Raw genomic sequence first — 17,595 nt, forward strand, 5'->3', positions numbered from 1 at the left:
GTCCATGGATAGTGTGGCCACAGGCCCTGATGGTGGCAGCCCTGCTACGCCCAGGACTCATTCAAGCCTTGCTGCTCCCTGGCTTCCCCAGAAGGGCCCCTTGTAAATTCTTGGAGAAGCTGAGGTCCACTCTGACCTTGAGATCACATTATGTTCTCCAGCAGACTTCATTCAACATTGGAAACACTGTGCTTTCCCCACACAGCTAATCTGTGCTTGATGCTCAATGTTTTTAAAAATGAACAATATGTGAAGAGCAAGGAAATTATTCACTACAGGTCAGGCTAGCACTTACTTTGGTAGAGAGGGTGGGGCATTCAACCGGGTGAAGACATATGAGTGCTTCTAAGGTAGTTGGTAGTGTTCTGTTCCTTAAAGATGGAAACACTATCCATTTTACTCTTTAAACTATGCATTTATGGCCAGGCACAGTGGCTCATGCCTGTAATCCCAGCACTTGGGGAGGCTAAGGTGGGAGGACTGTTTGTTTGAGCCCAGGAGCTCAAAACCAGCCTGGGCAACATAGCAAGATCCCATCTCTACTTAATAACAAAACTATACACTTATATTGGATATGCTCTTCTCTATGGATGACATCTTTCACAGTTGGGGAAAAAAAGAGATAAAAACACATAGTAATAGGGAGAACTAAACGGGAACCATTAGGAGGCCAGAGACTATATTCTACAAAGGGAGAGCAAATGAAAGAGTATGGACGGACAAGAGAAGGGTGAGGGAACCCACAGGCCAGAAAAGTAGCAGAAGGGAGCAGTACAGAAGGCCCACCCGCCCTGGAGCCCCCATCTGCTGAGAGGTCCACCGTTCCCATGCCAGCACGTGCACCCTTGTCTGCGGTTTATGTTCACTCTGCATCCCTTCCTGTACTTCACGTTTCTCTTCATCTTTGACATCATGACCCTTGTGGCCCTGTGTCTCATCAACCCCACAGGAGGTGGCAGCTCGGCTTCCCCAAGCCTCTGGTTAGCCCACTGCTGTTGAGCCTCAAAGCTTTGTCTTGGCTGGAAAGAAAGGCCTGAGGCTTCTGGCCGGTGCTCGGCTTCTACTCCAGAGCTGCTCAGGGTCCGCGCCTAAGCATGAGGTCTCCTCCTGCCTTGAAGCTGGGGTTTCCCACAGTCTCTGCTAGGCCAGGAGCAAAGTCAAGCTCCATTTGAGTCCTGTTGCCCACCCATATCACAGAATCGTAGCTGTTAGCATGGGAAGGGGCCGCAGAGGTCATCTCATATTCAATTTCTTGGTCTCATGGCTGGAGTTGAAAATCTGCTCTGCCTTTCCAGAATGATCTGAGCCAGTGTGAGACAGACACCACCTCCAGGAGGAGGCCCATTTGGCTGTGCCCACAACCCCGCCCCCCAGCACGGTCTCCATGTGGGGTAAATAAGCCTCTAACCCACCAGGGTACAAATCCTTTTAGGGCTGCTTGACAGCATGTCTCGGGGCTGCCCTGCAAGGCCCGTGTGTCCAGAAAGAGCGATCTCAGTGACTTAAGTGCCTTCCACCTGAAAAAGACATAGGATTTTTCCCCCCTTGTAATTATAAAAGAAAACCAAGGTACCTGTAGAAAATCTGGAAATTACAGAAAAATCTAAAGAAGAAAATAAAATCACAATGGCCTAAGTGCAACTGTGAAGGTTTGGCATCACACCTGAGCTCTGTGAAAGAAACCAGCCCTAAAACCAGCAGCCACCACCCCAACCCCTACACCCCCATCTGCCCAGTCAGTGACTTAAAATCCATCGTGTTAGGCCGGGAGTGGTGGCTCATGCCTGTAATCCCAGCACTTTGGGAGGCCGAGGCAGGCAGATCACCTGAGGTCGGGAGTTTGAGACCAGCCTGACCAACATGGAGAAACCCCGTCTCTACTAAAAATACAAAATTAGCCAGGTGTGGTGGCGCATGCCTGTAATCCCAGCTACTCAGGAGGCTAAGGCAGGAGAATCACTTGAACCCAGCAGGTAGAGGCTGCAGTGAGCTGAGAGCATGCCACTGCACTCCAGACTGGGCAACGAGAGCGAAACTCCGTCTCAAAAAAAAAATATATCAACGGCTCTGCTGCCCATTCTGAGGATGGCGCAGGGTGTGGGCTGTCAAGGAGACAGAGGCAGGCCCTGTCCCTATGGACACAAGGGCCCACTCCAACTACCAGAGCCCCGCACAGCTCTGTGACACCCCGTGGCCACAGGTGAGATCAAGACTGCAGGGCCACAGTGGAACTTCACCCAGCAGGAAATGATGAGGGAGGCATCCACACCAGTCTGCCCCCACCAGCCTGGCCACCAGTACAGTGTGAGTGAGGCTTCTGGAGAACATTCTGCCCCCAAGCCCCTCCAAGAAAAAGGATCAGAGAAGGAGGGCTCTGCTCTGCCCCAGGCCTCAACCTGGCTTCCTGCAGCTAAAGGCCCAGCCTCCCAACTTCCTCATCACCTTGCAACACGGAGTTCAGGCCCATGTGGGCTGTTCTGGGAGTCCAGCAATGCTGGGTGATCTCCCAGTGTGATGCTGTCAGGTACTACAAAGCAGCCCCCAAGCAGGTGGGGCCATTCCCAGCCAAGGGCCCCAGACAGGGCCCTGACTGAGAATGCTACCCAGAGCACTCAGCTCACTCCCTTTTGCTTTTCCCAAGCCTGCAGAATTGAATGTGAGGGCCAGAGGGCAGAATCTGGGTCTCATACAGATGGGCAGCCTGGCTGCAGTCACCAGTTCATGCCACACTGGACAGATGGGTGGCAGGGAAGGGCAGGAAGGAGTGAGAGAGAGGCTGATGCAGCGGGTAGCAGGGACTGCAAATTGTCATGTGAGACAGAAAGAACCTACACATCAGCCAACTCCAGCTACGCGCTGCAGAGGAGAAGCTGTCTCAAGTTTAGAAATACAGGAAAGCTGACTGACTAGGAAGAGATTAAAAACTCGCATCTTCAAACACAGCCTTACAGAAATTGACCTTTATTTGTTGTACTAAAGCCTGTTTAACTTTTGATACAAAGTAACATTTTAGTACAGAAAATCCCAGTCTGTCAGCTCAGTACCTGTCTGTGCACACTGTACCATCTCAGTCCCACTCTGCCTGTAACTTAGAAAACAGCCCCTACCCCCAGAGGGTCTGCGAGTTAATACCTTGAGAATAGTCTACAGTTTTTCATAGTTTGTCTGAGCTAGAAAACTTGTACCTGTAAAACAAAGGACAGCATTGAGGACTGAAACTTGTCTCTTTTTTGAACAACTGTGCAAGAAAATATATCCCTTTTTAAAAAACATCAGTTATGGCTAAACTACAATCTAGTGTCTAGAATTACAAAGAATAAAATGAAATCAAAGATTTCTCGCTAGTAAAATGAAATGTTAGGAACAGTATTAAAATATAGGTCCTACCCCAACGACACTTACACAGAGCCCAGTACAGTACCTATTATTAACAGGACGCACAGCTTAAGGAGGAACCACATCAAATCTTCAGCCAGACATATCTAGCCTCAGAAGTGCAAAAAAAAAAAAAAAGCCCCCAAACGAAGACACCCACATTGAGTAGGGTGCATGCCGTGAGTGCTGTAATCAAGATTAAAAAGACCTCAGTTTTTCTTTTTAGACTGTTGATAGTGACAATAACCATTATGCTTCCCCTAAAAGCTCTCAATTCAATGTCTGAAACATGAATGTTTTCATATCAAAAAGAACTGATGTACCTGCCACCCTCTAAAAAGTTTAAGAATTACCCTGCAAACATTGCACTGATGAAGGCTGTCACGACTTACAGAGCCTAAGGAGAACCCAATGGCAGGCATCAGCACAGCTGAACACCACCTGGACCCCACTGCAGCCCTGCCCACGCAGCTCTCACGGAGCAGACACAGTGCTCAAGTAATAAGCACAGATGGAGGAGAAACGAGAGGCTGTGGAAGGCAGGAGAGAAAGGCCGAGAGACGAGTTTGTAAGAATGCCAAAGTCACCTTCCCCAGTGTGGGAGGAAAATGCCAAAGGCACTGGTTCTGCTGCCACAGGCAGTCTGAGCACCTGGAGTTGTGACGTCCTTCCAGGAGAGGTGCCACCAAGGAGCAGGAGGTTTGTCAAAGCTCTGGTCCCACCAACAAGAACCTCCCAAAGCAAAGCAGCCCCCATTGAGGTTCCAAGGTCGTTTTGCTGAAGACGGGAACGAAACCAACACCAAAGCGACAGGGGGTTGACAGAGGGGACAGGGGCTGGGCACCGGCAACATGGAGCCGTTCAAGTAAACATAAACCACCAAATACTTAGAAAAGGCTTGTAAACGAGTGATCCGAAAGGTTCTCTTTGCAGCATCTCTGATCAGCTGGCTAAAGAAAGGTGGGTGCTGAACCCGTCTTTAGTGTTATCTGTTTTGTGTTAAAGCACACGTGTGACACGGGCAGAGTGTGTGGGCCTGGGCCTGGATCGCATGCAGCCGTGGCCCTCTGTCTACAAAGGAGGTGCTTCTGGGTCCTGGTTCCGGATCCTTCCCCTGCATGTTCATAGACGGACAGACTTCTACTTTCAGTCGCTAGAAAAGAGCTGAGCCTGGCGTCCCCTCAGGCGGCCAGCTGCAGTCATCCACAGCACAGCATTCTCCTAGAGCGGGCAGGCTGGAATCCACAGGACTTTATTTTGTTCTTGATTGACCATTGCCAAGATCTGAGTGCAAATGCTTGACAGGGCTCCTCCCTGGATGACCCCTGCAAAAGAGCCCCCCAGACACGTCATTCAGCTCAGAGTAAGACCCCAGGTTTGAGGCAAGGCAGTACAGCTTTCACTCTTTCTACTGTGTGGCTGTCTGCTTTGTGCTCCTTGGCACTCTGCTCCATCCCCACCTGACTCTCCTTCACCAGCAAGAAACTGGGAAAGAAAATTGCCCCTCTTGAGTTGATCACTCATATGTAAACTGCCCACCCCACCGCAGTTAACACCCTGGGTTGGGTTTGCAATGGTTGGGGGAATCCCAGGGCATCAGAAGGAAGTTTGGAGGACATGTGGCGGGGGTCTAATCATTAGCAGGATTCTGCAGGAAACGACAAGTTTAAGGAGCCAGATAGCTCATGGCCAAGAGGAGAGTCACAGCAAGATGATGACACCAACTTGGGCCAGCCCTGTACTATAGGAGTTTGACAAAGGGGTCTATAGACACCAGGCCAGGGGTACTCCAGTGTGCTCCACATAACAGCACCTGGACACAAACCAAGCCCCTACTGCAACAAGGCATGCTCAGAAATTGACAGCGAGTGTCTAGAAACTGCTATGGAAACAGGATGTCGTAATTTTATGTCTGTTGAATCTAACAAGAAAAAAATAGAGCTTACCTTTTGCAAGACTTAGAGTTTTAAATTTTCATCTCTCTAGGAATTGTCAGTGTATTTGGCTAAATACCAGTCTGTGAGGAATTGGAAATGAAAGTTCACACATACACACACACATACACACGGAGGCATGCACACCTGCACATACCTACACACACATGGGCACCAAGCCCAGGTCCCTGGACTAGATCATAACACTCTCCACAATGCAGTTAGAATCCCTGTCCCATCCTCTGTGACTGCAAATGCTAATGCCCTGCAAATGACAGACTTTCCCAAAGAGGCTGAAGGCCAGAAGGTAAAATAGAACCACACTTCACTGAGTTTGTTTCACTTTGAAGACCAGAGATGGTAAGGGGACAGCATTGTTTTTTTGTTTTGTTTTTTGCTTTTTTTTTTTGGAGGGGGGTTTGCCAAATCCCGCTGCAAAACGGGACTGCCCTGGAGGGTGCTGGGGACAGATGGGCCCCTAGCCTCCGCTGCCCACACTGCTGGCACACTGGGGGCTGCTCCAGTCCCCGCCCTGCCTGGGGACACTGTGGCTGCACTAAACTGCACCTGTGCTATGGGACAGACCCACCACTGCACGTGTGAAAATGAGCAGGCAAGCCAGGCAGGACCTGAGGCCAAGATCGGTGAGCTTAACATTCAACCTGTAAGAATCCTGACGTTGGCCAGGGACTGCGATCTGAACACCTGACTTGTCAGGAACGTGCTCATGACAGCACTTGGGAGCATGTAGAAAGCACGGGCTTCTCCACGGCTAAGAAAACAGCCTTGGTCTGCTTCCTTCCCTGCTGCCTGCTCCCCACTCCAGGCCCACGCACACCTACCTGTGAAGTACCTGCTGTACTCCTGCTCAAGCTTCTGCGCCGCCTCAAACTGCTCTTTGGAATGCCTCTGAGTCACCTTGTCCCTCAGGTAGATGGGGTCTCTCTGCTCCCTGTGGGGACAGCCAGACACCAGGCTGAGCACTGAGCCTCCTCCAGGCCCTCTTTCCTTCCTCTGTCCAGGCTAACAGGGGCCCCATCAAGGCAGGGGTAGGCTGTGGAGGGAGGCCCCATGTGCTCCCCACATAAAGCACAGCAACAGCCTGTAGGCTGTTGGGGTAGCTCTGGGCAGATGGGGGAAGGAGGGCCCCCCAGCACACACACTTGGAACAGATGCACCAGCAGCCCCTAGCGCAGGTCCCAGAAGCTCAGCAGCACAGAAAGGCAAAATGGAGCAGGGCCTTGGTGAGCCCTTGGCCCAACCAGCACAGGAGCTGGCCAACCAGCTCCTGAGTCATGAGCCAGCTCGGGGCTGAGTAGGACTATGCCCAGGCCACTGGCTCCCCTGCTCCTAAGCAGCACGTAGAGAGGAAAGGGGGCTGGGGCAGGAGAGGGGAGCTGTGCAGACCAAGCTGGCCATGCCCAAAAAAACAGCGGCAGCACCCAAATGGCGGAGGGGCGCGAGGAAGGGGCTGTGCTTGGCTGACACTACCTCTGAGTAGGGGACAGGGCCGAGAGGGAAGGGTCATTTTCTACACGTACTGCCTATTTCAAGACCCACAGGCCCATCTCTCATTCCTCAACCCCCCACCCCAACACACCCTGCTCCCTACTTGGGCTCCCAGCCCCACCTGTGACAAGGCCCCAGCGGAGCCCAGGGGGCCAGTTACCTACTTGATGTGCTTGGCGCTCTTGTAGTGGATGAAGATGACAATGGGGTAGATGTGCATGTGGTGGAGCCGCTCAATAGCGTGCGGAGCAATGTCCAGGAGGCAGTGTCGGTTCTAGGGGGAGGGGGTGCAGAGTGAGCCCTGGCGGGCAGTGAGGGGCAGCCAGCCCCCTGTCCTGCCACCAGCAGGACCCACCTCACCTCACAGGGCTCTACCTACAAACAAGGCAGTAAAGCCACACAGTGCACCGTGGGGAAACCATACCCACGAAACTCCCAACAAACCCCACTTGCTGTGAGGAAGGCCAAGGCTGGGAGCCAGGGCTTAGGGGGCTAGGGGTGCTGGCCAGCCCAACTCCAAACTTCCTTTCCCATCTTTGCCCAGATACAGGGACCTTCTGAAAGCCCTGCCCCACCCTGGCCTCTGAAGCCTTATTTTTGCCAGACTGAGCGAATGAAGAGCCAGAGTCTGGTGAGCCTTTGTGTGGCTGAGACTGAAATATGTCTGTCATGTCTGTCGTCCCAGGCATCCAGGTGGAGTGCAGGCCCGTGCACTCCCGACCCCCAGATGCTCCACCGGGGCATTCCCCCAAGTAGAGTTTGCCCACTTTCAGCAGTGAGAAGCCAACACCTTCATCTAACAGAGAAGGGAAGCAAAGCCCAGCGAGCGAGCTGAGCAGCCTGGAGAAATGGAGCCCAAGGAGCGGCTGTGTCCTTGGACTCCGAGTGTTTGCCCCGCCAGCACTCCCCACAGACGTCCCCGCCCTCGTGCTGCCTAGGATGTTCGAAGGCACCAAGAGTCATAGCCCTTTTAGGGGCAGGGACCCTGAGGGAAGGCACGTTCCTGTCCCCAGAAGGTGCATGTGAAATTGTTCGGCACATGCATTTGGGGACCCCGTTCCGGAATGCCCTGCGAGAGGCCTTTCCGCAGAGCTCAATACTCTCATCAGAGATGAGACTCCCTGCACCCGCCAGAGAGGGAGACGGGGCGGCACATACACAGGGGAACTCCTCCATCCCCACCAAGGGATGTACTTGCAGAAACACACAGCAGCCATGAGGGCAAGCCCAGGCACAGGTGAACTCAGACTAACACAACACGGTGGGCTCACTGAAGGTCTGAGCCGCTGGGGCAGAGGATCACGGACCAGGGGCCTAGACCTGTGCACAGGAGGTCTAATACTGGATGCCTAATCCTCAGACTGAAGCCCTGGGTACCTTTTCTGTGATCTCCTTTATTGACGCCACAGTGGTCACATCGAAATGGCCGCTTCTCCGCTTATAGTCGACAAACAGGCAATCTTTGACACCCCGCTCAATGGCCTGCTGGGAGGCCTTCATCACCTCTGCAATGCACAGACACAGGAATCAGGGAGCCCCAGGCCCTGCTGAGCCCCAGCAGAGGGAGCAGGGGAAGAACACTGCTCAGCAGCTGTCAGTAACCCAGTCCTGCCATGCATGAATCTGACCCATGTCAGGAGGCTTCTGGAACACTGTGAAATCTGCCCCCCAGTACTGCCACCCACTGTGCACAGCTGGGCAGGCAGGTGGACAGGGACATAGAGACAAAGAGCTCAGTAGGCACAGAGGGTGCCCCGTGCCCCTTACCAAGGGGACATCTGCAGAACTTGCCAGGAGCCTCATTCACCAGCATCTCCTTCACCACGTCCAGCAAAGGCCCCAGAATCAGGACAGGCCTCAGAGCGGTGCAGTCCACCTTCTGGACCCGCTGATAGGCCAGGCTCACCGAATCTGAGGGAGAGAGAGCAGCAGCGTCACGGACCCAGCTTGGAGTGGAGGACCTGAGTGGGGCTGGGGAACCCCACTCCCTGACCTTGCCCACTCTGGTTTGCCTGGGACTCCCCCAGCTTCAGCACTGAAAATCTCGTGTCCCAGGCACAACCGGGCATCGTCACCCCTGGAGTCCAGCATGAGCACCCCCCATGCCCTCTGTGAACACCAGAGGCAGCTGGTCTCAACCACTCATCCCAGAGCTTCCTTCTGCTCTGGTTTTTCCTCGTGGGTCGACGCCTGCTTCCCCTGCCCCATCTCCATTCTCCTCTGCTCTCTGGCAAGGCAGCCTCTGGGGTTTGGCAGGTAAAGCTCCCACTCCCCAGGAAGGTGTGGTCAGTGTAACCCAGACCTGCCCAGTGACAGGTGAGGCCCCCCCAATCTGCACGGCTAGAACGGGTGAGTGCTGTGAGCCAGCTCTGGCCATGCAGTTGAGGATAACCCTTAAGAAATGGCAGAGGCACAAGATGGAAGGGACCTGGGTCCTGGATGATCCTCAGAACGCAATGCCTCTCCCACATCAACCACAGCTCAGACTTGTACACGACAGAGAAATAAACTGCCCATTATGCTTAAGCCATTGTTATTTGGTTTCAGTTAAAGCAGTCAAACCAATATCCTAGTTGATACATGCAGTAAACCTCCCCTTGCACCAAATGAATAAAGTCCTTGCAGGGAGACACAGTCTAAAACCCAGCAAGATCTTCCTGGCGTCTCCCTGGTATATAAGTCACTGTGCTGGAATCTCAGAAACATAATAAAGAATAGAACACAGAGTTCCTGCCATTAAAAAGCACACACTTTAACTAGAGTCACAACAGAGCAACACATGAACAGCAAGACAGCACGCAAGAGCTGCCTGGCAATTCCAGGAGCGGCGGGCTTCAGTAGACACTGCGGCTGGATGACAGGGTGAAAAGACCACTTGGGCAGGCCCAGGAGGGAAGTGGGATGAGAACGGTGTCTCCAGAAAGAGCAGGGCAAGAGGGTGAGTATGGAGATGATGGGGAGGGCAGAGCACAAGATGACTGCAGGCTTGGGAGGAAGGGTCCATGAGAGGCTTGGCCTGGAGGGATCTGTACGCATATGCAGAACAAGGAGTGACTGCAGAGCAGGCACAGGGACCAGGAGGCAGAAGGCTCAGGAGAACACAAGCACAGTGCCAGCTGCAGCAGCAGGCTCCATGAAGAGCAACCTGTGGGCAAACTCGGGGAGTAAGTAAAGTCTCTCCTCTCCTCTTGCCCTGTCCCTGTGTGTGTGTTTTTTAGAAGTGATCACTGCTGGGCATGGTGGCTCACTTCTGTAATCCCAGCACTTTGGGAGGCTGAGGCAGGTGGATCGCTTGAGGTCAAGAGTTTGAGACCAGCCTGGCCAATAAGGCAAGACCCCTTCTCTACTAAAAATACAAAAATTAGCCGGGTGTGCTGGCGCACACCTGTAATCCCAGCTACTCAGGAGGCTGAAGCACAACAATCACTGGAACCCAGGAGGCGGAGGTTGCAGTGAGCCGAGACTGCACCACTGTACTCCAGCCTGGGCAACAGAGCAAGACTAGATCTCAATAAAAATAAATAAAATAATAAAACTGATCATTATCCACATACATCCACACAGTCTTTTACACAGCACTTCCTAACCTGGTGACCAGCAGCTCTGTTGTTTAAAACTGGAGGAGGGTTTGGTGGTCACATTCACCACCTTGGAACCCCATGTGGTCCCGAGTGAAGGCTCTGAGGAGGAGTCACGGGGCAAAGAACTTCCTCCGAGAGGAGTTTACATAAACAAATCCTCTCTGTAACAAATCTGAACCTCACGGATAAGGCCAGCACTCCTCTCTGATACCCCTTCCCCAACCCCAGTCCCCACTGGGCTCCTTGAAGGTAATCACTATTATGAGCTGGAAGTGTATCCTAGTTCTTCTTATAAACTGATTTTTATATGCTAAAGAAAACCTAGAATATATATTGTTTAAGTGTGTCTGTGGATACTTTATAACTCGCTCCTTGTCCGGGGCTGTGTTTCTGGGAGGCATCCCTGGTGATTCGTCGTGGGCCGCTCTGCTCCTTTTGGGCATCCCATTAACACTTATTCTGGATTGACTTATCCACTTCCCTGCTGATGGACACTACGTCACCATTCCCTCCATTTACTGGTATAAGAATCATATTCCCAAATTATGGCACAGTCGCTGTAGGGTGGAATTCAATATAGTGCTTAAAAGAATGGTTTGGAAGAATATTACTGAGATGGGAAGATGCTAACAATATGATAGTGGAAATACCTGGATGAAAACAGTGTAATGCAGTGTAATCCCAGCTTTGTTGTATTAAGTAAAAAACTGGTAAGAAATACATTAAAATGTTAATCGTTAAAAAAAACCATATTCTCCCTTAATGATTACTAACATTCCACACTGTGGGGTACCAATTTAGGAGATTCTTTTTCCTCCCTGACAATCTTCTTTGTCAGATGTCCTCACAATTACAGAATTGTAAGACTAGACAGCATCTTATGAGTCACTGACTCCAACTGGAGAAGAAAAACAGCCTATCCAAGGTCACAGCTAATCAGGGCAGAGCAAAGGCATGGTCCTGGGGGTTCCAACCTTAGACCATACTGCAATGGCTTTCTTTAAAAGGTGCTGTGGACTGAACTATGTCCCCTCGACATTTATATGTTGAAGCCCTAAGCCCCAGTGTGACTCCCCTTGGAGACGGAGTCTTCAGGAGGTAAGTTAAATGAGGTCAGAAGAGCAAGGCCCTAATCTGATAGAACTGCGGCTTTTTAAGAGGAAGAGACACCAGAGATCTCTCTGTCTCCAACATGTGAGGACACAGCAAGGAGGCAGCTGCGTACAAGGCAGGATGACAGCCCTCACCAGAACCAACCACACTGGCACCCAGATCTCGGATTTCCAACCTCAAGAACTGTGAGAAAATGAATTCTTGTTATTTAAGTCACCTAGTCTGTGGTATTGGTTTTTTGGTTTGTTTTTGTTTTTGAGAAATGCTCTTGCTTTGTTGCCAGGCTGAAGTGAAGTGGCACAATCATAGCTCATTGCAGCACTGAACTCCTGGGCTTAGGTGATCCTCCAGCCTCAGCCTCCTGAGTAGCCGGGACTACAGGCACACGCCACCACACTTGATTAGTTTTTTAAAGTTTTTGTAGAGATGGGAGTCTTGCCATGTTGCCCAGGCTGGTCTCAAACTCCTGGCCTCAAGCGATCCTCTTGCCTCAGCTTCCCAAAGTGCTGGGATTACAGGTGTGAGCTACCGTGCCTGGCCTGTGGTATTTGGTTACAGCAGCCCTAGCAGACTAAGATAAGAGGAAAACCAGTCCTCCATATATTCCTGAGACACTCCTGCACAAGCCCCTAAAAGAGCAAGCATAAAGACATACAGTGTCCTCTGGGTGGTGGAGAGTTGAGTCCACTTAGACCATTGCAGGTGGGTGCACTATCAGCAGGGTGGGGGGTACCAGGGATGCTATGCAGCAGTTGGAAGCAATAAACTAAAGCAGGAATTCAAAACCCACTGTGCATTAGAATTAGCTGGGGTAACTTTTAAACTACTACACAGGGATTACCACTCCCAGGTATAATGGAACAGCTTGCAGCATCCCTTGGAGAACACCTAGAAAATCTGGGTAAAAAATGAGAAATATCTTTTTGAAGGCATCGTAGAGTGGCAGAGACAAGACAGGATTTGAGATGCCAAGATCCTGGAGAGAAGGAAACTGGAGTATTAGAAGCTGACATTCTGCAGGCCTTTCCCCCTTCAGAGCAACTGGAGACTTCTAAAGTGAGAGTGAGGGGCAGAGAACCCAGGCACAGGGCCGCTGCTGAGGGGCTGAGAACCCAGGCACTGGGCCGCTGCTGAGGGCTGAGAACCCAGGCACAGGGCCGCTGCTGAGGACTGAGAACCCAGGCACTGGGCCGCTGCTGAGGGCTGAGAACCCAGGCACAGGGCCGCTGCTGAGGGCTGAGAACCCAGGCACAGGGCCGCTGCTGAGGGCTGAGAACCCAGGCACAGGGCCGCTGCTGAGGGCTGAGAACCCAGGCACAGGGCTGCTAAGGACTGAGAACCCACGAAAAGTTTCTGAAAATCTCCAAAGCAGGTGAGATCAAAACGGAGTTCAGGGCTGCCAGGACCTGGTGGGTCATGATTCCAGAGGAAGGGAAGGGCAAAGAACTAAGTCTGGTATCACAGGTTTTCCCTTAAAGCCATTTGCCAAATTCTTAAGCTGTGAAAAGCAAGAAGCTAAGCATCTAAGACAGTCACTAAGACACTGAGCAGTGTTCCATGGCCTCCCAGTGCTGAAGAGTGAGAAACTGGAAGTCAAGGCTCCCTAGGGAAGAGCGGCCCTAGGGAACACCCCAGGCTGGGACCACTGGTGGGCCACCCCCTAGGGTCAGGTGAACCACCAGCTGCACAAAAGCTGCAACCCAGCCTGAGGTCAGCTGAGTCTGTGGCTCGATCAAAGAGATCTGCGAGCAGCGGCTATCTCCAGAGCAGAGGGCAGACCCTCTCTGGAAGCTGGCAACATCACCCGGAGCCCTGAAAATCCCCTAAACATAACTTCTGACATCTCAATAAACAATAACCAGGCATATCATGGGGCAGGACCAAGAAAAACAAAGACCACAGAAAGAGACTCAGGGATGACCACACATGACAGTTACCAAACGCAGTCTTTACAAACATATGATTCAAGTATTTAAGAGGACAGATGACAAGAGGGAAAGTCTCAGCAGAGAATTAAAGCCTGGTAAAAAAGAACCAAGTGGAAACTCTAGAGTGATAAATAAAATACAACTTCTGAAAGTAAGAACATAATGGATGCAACAGAAGAGTGGAATAATGAACAGGAAAAAAGAGTAGAAAACAACCAGGCTGGCTGAATCATGGAGAGAAAGAAAGAAGTGGAAAATACAGGAGAAAAAGAGCCCAGAAGACAGGAGACAGACAGGGTATTGTCGAAGAACAAAAACCCCGAGGAGAGGCAAGGTCAGCACAGAAGCAATATGAAAGAAACTGCGGCCAGGAATCTCCAAAACCGACCACACCATCAAACTACAGATGTAAAAAGTGCTAAGCACCTTCTGAGCAGGATAAACACAAAGAAAACCACACGGGGGAAGCACGGTATGGTAAGAAATTAAGAAGTTTCTTTCTGAGAAAGGAAGGCAGAGAAAACCCTACCCACTCATGGTGGTGGACGGGTGGTGGCACGGCCTTCAGCACTGAGCCTGGAAAGATGACTTCTCACCAGCAATGAGTGTGGCAGGCTGACAAGTGTCCCCCAAAGACTGACTCATGTCCTAAGCCCCAGATCCCATGAGCATTACACCTTATGCAACAAAAGAAGCGATGATTCAGTTAAAGGCCTTGGGAGGAAGGGCTTTTCCTGGAGTATCTGGGTGGGTCCTAAATAAAACCCCACGGGTCCTCTGAGAGGCAGAGGGAGTTGAGAGAGAGACCCACGTGGAGGACAAGGTGACGTGAAGATGGAGCAGATGAGATTTGAAGATGACAGTGATGTGGCCACAGCAAAGGCTTGGCAGCAGCCACCAGAAGCTGGGAGGGGCAAGGAACAGGCTCTCTCCTCAAGCCCCGAGGGAGCGAAGGTTGGCCAACAATTTGACTGACCCAGTGGTCCTGAGTGTGGACTTCTGGCCTCCAGAACTGTGGGAGGATAAACCTGTGTGTTTGAAGCCACACAGTCTGTGGTAATTGGGTACAGCGGCCACAGGAAACTACTACACAAAGAGAGCCAGGGACCAGGAATGATATCTTTAAAGCACCCAAGTAAAACATCCACCAATCTAAAATTCTATATCCAGTGAGAATCTCCAAAAACGATATTAAAATGGACATTTTCAGACACAAACACTGACAGGATGTGTCACCAAAAAACCTGCACTACAAGAAAAACATTTCTGCAAGTTGTTTAGCAGAAAGAAAACAAAATCAGAAGCACAAAACTGCAGGAAGGAATAAAGAGCAATGGAAATGTAAAAGGCAAAAACCGATGAATAATTGATGTGCAAATGGACAGACTGAGTCAGAGTTAAAGTATCTGTAGAATTAAAATGAGAAAAGTATGGCCGGGCACAGTGCCTTGCGCCTGTAATCCCGGGCGCAGTGCCTTGCACTTTGTGAGGCTAAGGCAGGCGGCTCACTTGAGGTCAGGAGTTTCAAGACCAGCCTGGCCAACATGGTGAAACCCCGTCTTTACTAAAAATACAAAAATTAGCCAGATGTGGTGACAGGCACCTGTAATCCCAGCTACTCGGCAGGCTGAGGCAGGAAAATCGCTTGAACCTGGGAGGCGGAGGTTGCAGTGAGCCAAGATCGTACCATTGCACTCCGGCCTGGGCGACAGAGCGAGATTCTGCCTCAAAAAATAAAATAATAATAAAATAAAATGCAAATAGTATCAAAGTTAGAAAAGAGATAAATGGAGTTAGTGGTTTGATGTCTTAGAATTATCAGGGAAGTGGTCAAAGCAATGATTTCTCTTAGCAGTAAGTCAAAGGTGCACACTGTGAGGTCTATTTTAACCCCCAAAAGAATAAAATAGAAACAACTAAACACTAGTAGATGTGAGAGGATAACAGTAGATGATATAGAGGCAGAATAAAACAAAACACATGATTCATTTTTAAAAAGCAAGAAAGAAGGGACAAACATAAACGAGGTAGAATGAATAGAAAACAAACAGTAAGATGGGAAATGTCTACTTTATGTAATGAGGTAAATACTCTTGATGAAACAATCAAGACTGCCACAGGGGTGTTCAGATTGTGGAAATTCCTCACACTGCTCACTTTTCTGTAAATGAATGTGTGCATTGCTGTATGTATGTTACACTTGGATAAAATTTTTAAAAAGACAGATTGCCACAGTGGATTTAAAAAGTCCCACATGCTGCTTATAAGGGATATTTAAATATAAAGTGACAGAAAAGTTTGAAGTAAAAGAAAAAGATAAACTGTGCCAAAGATAACCAAAAGAAAACTGGTAATGTCAATAAAAATATCACGTAAAATAGACTTTCAGCAAGAAACATTCCTGGAGATCAAGAAGGGCATTTTATAACGATAAAAAGGTTAATTTACCAGGAAGGTGTAACAATGCAAAAGGTGTATGTATCTAACGACAACTTCAAGATATATACTGAAAAACACCTGAAGAGCTAAAGGGAAGAATAGACAAAGGGCTATTTTTTAAAGACACTAGCACCACTGGACAAATGCCAAACATAATGGAGATGGCACCTACGGAGAAAGGAGCAGAGGGCACAAGAGTGGAGGCCAAAGAGAGTGAAGGAAAAAAACCAAAAAGCAAAATAAGAGAGAAACCTTGCCTTGAGTAACAGGTTGGCAATTTTTTTTTTTTTTTTTTTTTTTTTGAGACAGGGTCTCACTCTGTTGCCTGGGCTAGAGTGCAGTGGCGTGATCACAGTTCACTGCAGCTCTTGACCTCCCAGGCTGAAGCAATCTTCCTGCCTCAGCCTCTTCGGTAGCTGGAACTACAGGCATGAGCCACCACACCAGGCTAATTTTTGTATTTTTTAGTAGAGATGGGGTTTCACCATGTTGGCCAGGCTGGTCTTGAACTCCCTGCCTCAGGTGATCCACCCACCTCGGCTTCCCAAAGTGCTGGGATTACAGGCATGCGCCACCATGCCTGGCCTAAACTTTTTCTATAAGGGGCAAGATAGTAAATATTTTAGGCTTTGAAGGCAAAACGGCAAAATTAAGCAATTGTTATCAGCAAAGGGCTAATAGACTTTTTTACATCTTACATTTTAAGAAGTGTAAAAACCCATGCTCAGCTCACAGACCATTTAAAAATAGGCAGTAGTCCAGACTCGGTCCATGGCCAATAGTTTGCCAACCCTTGTCCCAGCTGATAGTGACAGTGGGCCATGAACTACAGTGTGATCCACTGAACTCCCTAGGCCTAAGGTCTTCATTGTAAAAAGGGAAGAGAGGGAGGGAGGCAGCCAGCTGCCCTACACTCTGCTGCTCACTGCCACCCCCATACCTGATTGCCAGGGAGGGCACATTCTAGGACAGTAGACAGTAGACACACACCAGGGCCCTGGGAGCCACGTTCCTAAGGGCCTCTTGCTTTAAAGGACAAATGCATCCTTTCCACAAGGGCTGTCTACCAGGGGATGTCTGACATCTCCTATTACTCAACTCCAGCCCTGGACTAGCATCTTGCTCCATAAGGATTATACAAGACTTGTTAATGAACACAGGACTGAGGCCAGAAATGCCGAAGTTCTGCAGAAACCGACAGCTCTTGGTCACTACCAAGCAGCCTGTAAGAACCTAAAAACAAATGGCAAGCAAGGCACTCAGCAGAGATTGCTTCTTGCCTACCCAATAGCTATCCCTCCATTCTTCCTTAGTAACTGAACCTCTTACTGAGGCCAGCAATGCACCCAGCTAAAACATGCCTTTTCTTTTTGTTTTAATTATTTTTTGAGACAGGATCTTGCTCTGTCACCCAGGCTGGAGTACGGTGGTGTGATCTTGGCTTACTGCACCTCCGCCTCCTGGGTTCAAGCAGTTCTCCTGCCTCAGCCTCCCAAGTAGCTGGGATTACAGGTGCCTGCCACCACACCTGGCTAATTTTTGTATTTTTAATAGAGACAGGGTTTCACCATGTTGGCCAGGCTGGTCTTGAACTCCTGACCTCAGGTGATCCACCCACCTCAGCCTCCCAAAGTGCTGGGATTAAACGTGTGAGCCACTGTGCCTGGCCAAAACATGCCTTTTTGACCTCTCTTGCACATGCAAGTGGACAATGAG

General features: G+C 50.1%; 1 protein-coding gene across 2 annotated transcripts in view; it reads right to left on the reverse strand.

The window, feature by feature from the left end:
* Positions 1 to 2,945: 2,945 nt before the first annotated feature.
* DLG5 (discs large MAGUK scaffold protein 5) overlaps positions 2,946 to 17,595 on the reverse strand; it is a 135,917-nt gene continuing 121,267 nt past the window's right edge. For both annotated transcript variants that reach the window (XM_008965579.4, XM_008965578.4), the window contains exons 28-32: positions 8,586 to 8,729; positions 8,196 to 8,323; positions 6,983 to 7,092; positions 6,152 to 6,261; positions 2,946 to 4,700 (exon numbers count right to left, since the gene is read on the reverse strand). In XM_008965579.4, coding sequence (XP_008963827.2) covers positions 4,597 to 4,700; positions 6,152 to 6,261; positions 6,983 to 7,092; positions 8,196 to 8,323; positions 8,586 to 8,729 — 596 coding nt within the window. In that variant the 3' untranslated portion in view covers positions 2,946 to 4,596. The remainder of the gene's footprint in view (positions 4,701 to 6,151; positions 6,262 to 6,982; positions 7,093 to 8,195; positions 8,324 to 8,585; positions 8,730 to 17,595) is intronic.

Source organism: Pan paniscus, chromosome 8, assembly GCF_029289425.2.
Source record: "Pan paniscus chromosome 8, NHGRI_mPanPan1-v2.0_pri, whole genome shotgun sequence".
Taxonomy (NCBI): domain Eukaryota; kingdom Metazoa; phylum Chordata; class Mammalia; order Primates; family Hominidae; genus Pan; species Pan paniscus.